This window comes from Cornus florida, unplaced genomic scaffold (assembly GCF_030987335.1).
Source record: "Cornus florida cultivar Cherokee Brave unplaced genomic scaffold, ASM3098733v1 CherokeeBrave_3.0.0_Hap2_Chr05, whole genome shotgun sequence".
NCBI lineage: Eukaryota > Viridiplantae > Streptophyta > Magnoliopsida > Cornales > Cornaceae > Cornus > Cornus florida.
The window spans coordinates 60,849,749-60,859,447 of NW_026775575.1; the positions used below are offsets into that span (position 1 = coordinate 60,849,749).

The 9,699-nt window shown below is 38.7% G+C and overlaps 1 protein-coding gene across 1 annotated transcript; it reads left to right on the forward strand.

Annotated features, from left to right (window-relative positions):
- Positions 1–9,030: 9,030 nt before the first annotated feature.
- Positions 9,031–9,441, forward strand: LOC132309339 (uncharacterized). The gene has a single exon (XM_059807656.1). It carries the CDS (start codon positions 9,031–9,033, stop codon positions 9,439–9,441), a length of 411 nt encoding a protein of 136 aa, XP_059663639.1.
- Positions 9,442–9,699: the final 258 nt, after the last annotated feature.

Consider the following 9,699-nt stretch of genomic DNA (forward strand, 5'->3'; position numbering starts at 1 on the left):
TTACACTGGCCTCCCTGAGGTTTCGTCATCATACACTAACCTCCCCTCTTCTTTGTCAAATAACAATGACTTTCCCCTGTTAGAGGTATTGAATGAACGTGTTAACCGATAGAGTGAAATTCCAAAATTGCCCACATTAAATTTATTTGTATTTTATTACAAATATGATAAATTTTAAAAAGGCAAAATAGCCCATCTCTCAAATCCAATTCTCATCCTTCACCTAAGCAGACCCAAAATAATTGTTCTATGGTTTATAAGTGGTAATGGACATTACAGTTGTAGAATTAAAGACTCAATCCCATTCATTTGTATCATTCGGAAATCCATGTAGATACGTGTTAGATTGAAAATCAATTTGCAATTCTATCATTTCTATGGTAGGTAACATAGGTAACTATGAACAGACCTATTTTTTCACTCTATTTTGCTATCAAGCCTTGGAGATTCTGAATTTTGGTGGAGGGTCTAGTCATAGTGCTGGAAGGTGGCAACGGGTCCATGGTTTGGTGGCGCTGAAGGTGGGATTGTGGGAAAATACAATTGGGTGTCTAGATGTGGCAAAGAAGAGAGAGAGATTTAATGGAGACTTCTAGGTCCAGGTTTGTGCTGGAGTTAATGGAGGTTTTCCGTCATCGGAAAATGTTCTTTGAGCTGTTCTTGCCGATTTTGTTGCTGTGGTTTGAGGCTCTACTCCCTCCGACTTCAATGGAGACTTCTAGCTGTGTCGACAGTTTTCCGTCATCGCCGGTGCGATTCAACCAGGACTGCAAGCTTCACCGCAGGTAAGACGTTATCCTTGCCGACTATTCAGAGTTTTTGCACGCCATTCATCACCAAGCTCTCACTCGCCGCTGTTTAGAGCACTGCAGTCCTCCAAACTCGCTGCCGATGTTCCATGTTTGTCTTCACCGCCCCTGGTTCTTTATGCTTGCAGGTAAGAGCATCGTCGCAAGTCCATTGCTGACATTTCAGTCTCACCTTTGCTCACCTTCACCATTGGTTCACCCCTGCCGCTTCAGCGTTGGCATTCGTTTTGGAATGCCGCCGAGCTCCTTGATCAATCTGAGCATCCGTTTCCAAACGTCGTTCTTCGCTTAGGTCAGCTCAGGAACTGAGGAAAGAGGGTAGAGAGAGAGAATCTGAGGGGGAGAAATAATTATGGGGTATTTTAGACATTTCAGTTGCTTTATTTGCATAGCTTTAAAGGGTATAATAGGAATTTGAGAATTAAAAATTGATGACATCATCATCTAATGAAAGTAACAGTGCTTTCCATTAACAGAGGGAGGTTAGTGTCACGAGTATACAAACCACAAGGGATGCCAGTATTATTTGACAAACAAGAGGGGAGGTTAGTGCATGAAGACTGAACTTCAGATAGATCAACCTAATTATTCCAAAAAAATATACACAACAGTTGGAGATGAGGATTTTTAATCTACACGTACACAAACCCAAATGATTTAAACTTATAATAAATTCATAACAATTCAATTTTTAAGCTTATACCTTTCATTAAAAACCTTGACACCCCTCAAAGTATCTAAAGAAATATTTATTATTGAGTTTAAATTTTATTCAATTTAGGGTACTAATAAAATATATATTTATATACTTATATAAATTCTTATTAGGGAACCCCTCGTTTTTATATCAAATTTCAAATTTTATGATTTATAAATATAATATAAATTTCAAATTTTTATTTTTATTCCAACTTCTTTTTCTCAGTTGAATTATATTTACAATGATTGTTACTCACGTGCATTTGTGTTTTTACTAGTATTATATTATATATATATAATTCTAAAATAGACTAAGTGTTTGAAGGTGTTACAAATAATTGATTTACAAATAAAATAATAAAAATAAATGACCAACTAAAAGAAAATATCAAAATATCAATTTAGGTTAAAATTTTAGGTTGGTTTCCAATTTAAAGCAAATAATTGGCTTATAAATTAAATAATAAAATAAGTTATTAATTACTAATTTAATTGAGTTTCCATTTTAGATCAAATCATTGACTTACAATAAAATAAAATACTACTCCCGTTATTATTAATTTTAATTTTTTCTTTTATAATAGACTTCCAACAAATACCAATTACTAATTTAGGTTGGTTTCCAATTTAGATCAAATCATTAACTTATAAATAAAATAATAAAATAAGTTATTAATTTAATTAAGCTTTTAATTTATATTAAATCATTAATTTTTTTCTTCTATAATAGACTCCCTCGGTCCTTCATTCATAATTATGTTAATATGTGATACACAATAAAGTATTAAATACTTCGGGAATAGTACACCACATCTGTGATCTAAGGACTGTTATTGCCTCGGGGTATTTAATTAACACTTTATCATGATACACATGAACGATAGCTGAGAGTTAAATAAATAAATAAATAAAATAAAATAAAATAAAATAAAATTTGTAAAGGATAAAAAATATATATATATATATATAAGTACAATTTTGCATTATTATGTATTATATATATAAATAATATTTTAAAATTTTATTATTTATTAAAATAAATAACATACTTTTCTTCTCATTTCAAGAATATGTTCACACACTTATTTATAAAGGGTATACATATGATTCATTATAACAAAGATTGAAAGTGATAACGAGTAAAAAAAATTATATATGATTCATTATAACAAAGATACAAAAATGAGAAGAGTAATAAAAATGAATTATTATCCTCATTGTCCTTGTTAATTTCCTATTATCTTGAATATTATTTCAAGATATGGTGAATTTTTTTCATTTTATTCAAGAAAAGTGGAGAGTTATAATGAAATTGATCAGTTGTTGCTGATTAGGGCTAGAGCAGTATGCAAAAATTGGTACACTATCATCAAAAACCCAGTTCTATTACTAAGCATTTTAACAATCACATTGTTGATCACAAGAGTTCATCCAAGGACAATCTATGTGTATTGATGATAACAAACCCTTAATGGTATTTAAGGACTAATGTCTACATTGAGTGTTATAAATGATTTGCATTCAGATAAGAACCTCAATGAAGTTCATAAAGATTATTCTAAGTATTCCATTACTCAATATCACATCAAGGAAAAAAATGGATACAAAGAAGACTTGAAGTTGCAAGGAAATATAACATGGACTATAATGAGCAAGCAAGCAACTCAAAAAAAGGAAGAAACGCAAGAGTACCTCAAAACTTAAACGATCATGGACAAAGCATGAAGAAAGGAGTGGATAGGTTGGTGAGTGTTTAGGATTCAATGTTAATGTATTTATGAATCCATTTGAAGTCCATCTTTATAGGATCATGCATATCATATCATCGTTCATATGTTCCTATATCCATTAGCAATAAACTATGCACTTCATATATGTATATTTGCACATGAAGTCATTCCTAAAGAATGAGTTAGGTCAAGCTTGCTTAAGCTTTGAAAGAACTCATCACTTGTGCTAGAAATGCTAAGACCATGCACATCAATCACATGATTCATATTGGTCAACGATTAAGGTATAAGAAGCCTTCATTACCATGAATTGGTAACGGACATTAGGACCCCAGAATGCGCATCATGAAAAATCGTGTTTTTGGCTAAGTATGAAAAATGGTTAAGTGTGAAAAATGGATTTTTGAAATAATGATTATTTCAAAATAATGTTTCTCGGTAATAACTCCTTATACTTTAAATAGCCTAAACTGATTTTATCAGAATTTATGACCAAATTTACATTGGTCTATATAAGGATTCTTTTTTACCAAAACTATTGGAAATCCAAATTTGTACAAAAACTGAATGTTTACATTTTGATTTAGTTGGATTTTAATTTTCTTATATTTTTTATTGAATCTAAATGGGGTATATTTCCTTATTTATATTATAAACTTAAAGTAAATAGATGTATAATGCATACCTCACCTCTCTGTAAATGTCATTGCATACCTCACCTCTACCAACTATATTGACATTCTTTCACTATAAATATGGGCTGAACTTTGAGAAATAAAGACATACCATTTGAGAGACATCATATTGCATTAGAGAGCTTTTGTTATCACATCTTCTCTTCATCTCTCTTATTGACTTATATACAAACCTTAAAAGATTTAACTAGGGATTCAAAGGGCTTTTGCTTTAATTCGAATCTTCATAGAGCTTTTACTCTATCCTATACTTGAAAGATCTTATTGAGTTAATTAGAACTTTTGTTCTTCACTTATACCATCTTCTCTCATTCATTCTCTTCATAGAGTTTAAGCTTCATTTATATTCATCAATACTCTAGTTATAAGCTAAAATTTGTACATCTATGAGGACACCGAATACGGCGTGGGCCGGATACAACCCACGAGAAGAGCGATGGGATGAGCGTAGCCCACATAACAAAAGATGGGTTGGATAAATACCCAAGGCCCGAACCTTGCTTTCAATTATATAGGCCCAATGCTGAAAGTCGAAGCAGAAGGCCCCTAAAAGTGACTGAGCCCATGATTGCGAAAGCCTAGAAGATAAGCCCAATGGAAGAAGTTAGTTAGGAATCCTCTAGAAAAATTCTAACAGTCTATAAATAGACTGGAAATAGAGGGAAAAAGGGGGATCAAAACATTTTGAAGTGTAATGAAATTCTGTCCAAATTGAAAGAGAAAATTCTTGCATCTTCAATGGCGCCGTCCGTGGGAAACGTTGAAGCTTGATTTTCGATCGGTCAAAAGTGATTCGATCGTGAGTGATTCGTGAGGAAGAAGCTTGATCTCGGAAAACTGAGCCAGGACAGGTGAAATCGTTGTTTGTTTTACCGAATTCCAATTCTGGTTAATTTGGAAGAGTTCGCGTTCGATCTACGCAGCTCTTATTTGTGCAAATTTAATCGATCTATGCGATTGTGTGTTGTTTACCAAAGCTAGATCTGATAGGTTCACGGTGGAAAAGATTCAGATCTGGTCTAGTAAGGTCAGAATTCAGCCAATTCGAGTCTAGGTCTAGTGCGATTGCATTAGCAACACTCAGATCTAACCAGGAAGTTGCGGTTGATGACTTTGCTCCAGTCAGGAATGATGATCGGAGGTGAGAGCTCAAATCCGTTAGAGATTGGCTAGCAGTTGAAGCTCGACGAGTTGATGAGTATGATTGAAGCACTGAGAAGAGATAATGCAGAATTACGAGCTGAAATGGAACGTCGTGAGGTTCCTGTTATTCTGAGGCCACATCCGGTAGGAGAAGGAGTTTTGCCATCCAGTGCCGTTCATCACGATGATCTGGAAGGAGAACCTCGCGTTGATTTTCATCACGAGGGGATAGTGTTAGGTGATCTACCTCCAAACATCCATCAGATGGAGGATCGGGAGGGATCTATCCACCTGGATCCGCATCACGAGCAAATCATGCGAGAGGAAGCCGCAACGTTTGATCCAAGCCAGGGACAACTGAGGCGTGATGAGCTTATGGAGTATGGCCATCGTAGGGCTGCATCACCGTAGCATAATGAGTTTATGAAGGACAGGTCGTTCGATCCACCCTATCGGCCTTTAATGGCAACGTTTAATTACTGGAGTTCAGAAAGGAGATCTATAGACCTTGGAGCTCCATCACGGTTCTCAAGAGAGAATGAAGCACTCCGTTCATTAGCAAGAGCGGTTGCATCTCCATTTACTGATGAAATCCTGAACACTCCAAGTCCACGGAAGTTTTCCATGCCAGTTTTCATTCTGTTTAATGGAACAACCGACCCGATCAATCACATCTACCACATTCAGTTAAAGATGGGTTTGAACACGAACAATGATCCCTTGATATGCAAATGCTTCCCAACAAGTTTGGCTGGACCAACCCTCAATTGGTTTAAGAATCTTGGTCAAGGTTCAATTGCTAGTTTCCAGGACTTATGTGATAAGTTCATAAGCCAATACTATGGAAACAAGCGCCCGGTTAAAGATGTGTTAAGCCTATTTACAATGAAGCAGCACGAAGATAAGCGACTCCAGGCTTTTCTCACCAGGTTTAACCTTGTCAAGAGTATGGTCATGGAGTGTCATCCATCAACAGCAGTTCAAGCGTTTAAGTTAGCAATGACTCGAGGGACACCATTCCACACAAGTCTAGTGGTAGATACGCTGAAGACTATAAATGAGATGAATGAGAGAGCTGATGGTTTCGTGCGTCTAGAAAAGAGAAGAAGCAGCTAATGCAAGGAAGACCTCTATTATCTCCACAAAAGAGAAGTCCAAAGCCAAGATTCAGCAAAAGCAAGCTCCACCGCCGCGTCAGACCCCCTGGAAGGCTGAGAAGAGGCCCCGAGAGGAGGAGTTGGTTACTCCACTCAAAGTCACTCTAGCAAGGCTATATCAAGAAAACAAAGATAAGTTTCGCCCTCCATTACCAATTAGACAACCTTTCGAATAGAGAGATCAATTTAAACATTGTGCTTTTTATAGTGATTTGGTCATCAGACTAATGAATGCAGGAATTTAAGGAGGCAAGTGGAGATGTTGATCGCAAAAGGAGAACTTACAGGATATATTCAAGGGCCAGCACAGGAGCATAGTCGTCCGGCTGATCAAGTCCAAAGAAATCAAAAGCCGAATCACCATAACGCTCAGCCCGTTCAAATTATAAATGCAATCCATGGCGACCTGAATAGATAACAGAATCTAAAGAGTTGCTCCGAACGCGTCTCTGCCAAACGCAGATAAAGAGAATAATAGGCAGTGTGAACGCTTTACACCAGCAGAACGCATCAACGCAGATAAGATTTGATAAAATAGACCTGCTGCTAGTTTAGATTCCCCCTTGGTTGTTAGTTTAACGGTGGAAGAATGCTTAGTACGAAGGCTGCTAATTGATCCGGGGAGCAACGCGAATGTCATGCCAAGGGTTACCTTCGATCGGCTAGAAATCAAGCCAGAAGCCCTTAAATACACTGGAACTTCATTCAGTCTAATTGCTTCTCCGAGCTATTGAGAGGGAACTTATTGAAAGCTTTGTAATAGTGGAGATCCATCCATCCTACAATCTGCTGATGGGGCGAGGGTGGATTCATAGGGTCCAGGGAGTCCCATCGACCCTGCACTAAGTGATGAGGCGTTTGAGTCTGGACAGAAATAAGGTGATTGATATCCATGGGGACCAGGTTGCAGCAAAGGAATATTACTCAGTGACTCTGAAAGCAGCAGGGAAGGGAAAAGCTCCCATCCATTCTGACAGCCCACAATAACAATTACAAGAGCCTCCCCTCAGCCCGAACGGGGAGGATGAGCCCCCGGTGTTGACCGAGGAACCTCTAGTTGATGTTCAAATTGATCATTTGAGGCCCAACCGAACCACAAAGATAGGCTCAGGGCCACCTGAGGAAAAAAAACTCTAATTGATTGATTTCCTTTCCCAGAACGTAGATGTGTTCGCTTGGAGCATTTGGACATGTCGGGGATCAGCCCCTCTGTTTCTTGCCATTCCCTTCATGTGGATCCGACCGGTAAGCCTGTACGGTAGAAACAAAGAAGGTTTACCCCGGAACACAACCAGATCATTGCTGATGAAGTTGATAAGTTGTTAAAGGCTGGGTTCATCAAGGAGGTTCAGTACCCGTTATGGCTGTCGAACGTGGTTGTAGTGCAAAAGAAGAACGAAAAATGGAGAGTTTGCATTGACTTCACCAATCTAAATAAAGCATGCCCGAATGATAGCTTTCTACTTCTAAAGATTGATCAAATGGTAGATACTACAACTAGGTATGAGCGACTAACATTTCTGGATGCTTATTCAGGCTATAATCAAATCCCAATGGATCTGAACGACGAGGAAAAGACCTCTTTTGTTACTGAACGAGAAATTTATTGCTATAAGGTTATGCCGTTCGGACTGAAGAATGTTGGAGCTACGTACCAAAGGTTGGTCAGTAAGATTTTCAAGAATCAAATGGGCAAAACTGTTGAGGCTTATATTGATGACATGGTAGTAAAGAGAAAACAAAAGGACCATCATTTGTAACACTTACAGGAGGTGTTCGGTGTACTGAGAAGGTATGAAATAAGGCTAAACCCAACTAAATGTTCATTCGGCATGGGCTCTGGGCAATTCCTTGGCCATGCGGTTAACAGCAGAGGGATTGAGGTCAGCCCAGCCTAAGCGGAAGCTTTACTTAAAAATGCAGAACCAAACACTGTCAAAGAAGTTCAAGCTCTCACCGGATGCATAGCGGCCCTGAGTCGATTTATCTCTAAGTTATCGGACCAATGTAAGCCATTCTTTGATACAATAAGAAGTCACAGAAATCAATCCTGGGGGGATGAGTAGAGGCAAGCATTGACCAAGTTGAAAGAGTACATGCGAAATCCACCAGTCCTGAATGCCCCAAAACCAGGTGAAAAGCTTTTCCTGTACCTTAGAGTTTCCAACATTGCAACTAGTGGAGTTTTGATACAATGTGAAGAAGGTAAGCGGTTCCCAATTTTCTATGTCAGCAAAACGCTGACCGAGCCAGAGAGAAGGTATACAAAGGCCGAACGAGTAATCTTGTCCTTGGTAAATGCGAAGAGGAAACTCAGGCATTACTTCGAATCCCATCCTATAGTCGTTCTGACCACATTTCCCATAAGAGTGATCTTGCATAAGCCTGATTTGTTCGAATGAATGATGAAGTGGGTAATAAAGCTGAGTTCTTTTGACATAACGTATGAACCCCAAACGACCATCAAAGGGCAAGCTGTGGCTGATTTCTTACTGGACTGTGATGTGGAAGAACCAGAGGAAAATCCTGCAGAGGCTTCGTGGAAGCTCTCGTTGATGGTTCTTCGAATCAGATGGAGGCAAGAATTGGGGTCAAGTTACAGACACCAGAAGGTACCACACTGAGCCATGCAATCAGACTTGAGTTCAGTGCGACCAATAATAAGGCTAAGTATGAAGCACTATTGGCAGGTTTGAAATTGGCCAAGGAGCTCAAGGTCAAAAGCTTAGTTGCTTTTAGCGATTCACAGCTGATCGTTCGGTAAGTGACTGGGGAGTATGGAACTAAGGATGAAACAATGAAGGCATATCGTTCAACCGTTATGCGCGAGGCAGAGAATTTTGATCAGATCAAGTTCATTCAATTGCCGAGGGAGCGCAACGAAGATGCCGACCGGTTGGCCTGTAGTGCATCAAGCTATGGGGAGACACTGGCCAGGGTAGTTCCAGTTGGTGTGTTGTACCAGCCATCTATCTTTGAGGAACCATCAAGCTCGAATCCATGGCAAGTGAATGTCATACCATATGAGCCGAGTTGGATAGATCCAATTATGACATATATACAGGATGGTGTTTTGCCCGAGCAGAGGGATGAGCCAAGGAAGATCAGATCGAACGCTGTGAAGTATGCCATAGCGCACAACCAGTTGTATAAGAGGTCTTATTTAGGGCTTTACTTGAAATGTGTCACCCTCACAGAAGCTCGGTAGATATTGCGAACTATTCACGAAGGTGTGTGTGGAAATCATTCAGGGGTAAGGTCCCTAGCGCACAAGGCGATGACGCAGGAATATTTTTGGCCAACATGTCATGAGATGCGAAAGAATTTTCGAGAAGTTGTGATAAATGCCAAAAGTTCAGACCACTAATCCACCAACCACCTAAAGAGTTACACGTAATGGCCAAACCATGGCCTTTTGCGCAATGGGGGATGGATATGGTTGGCCCACTACCGACCGCCAGATCAC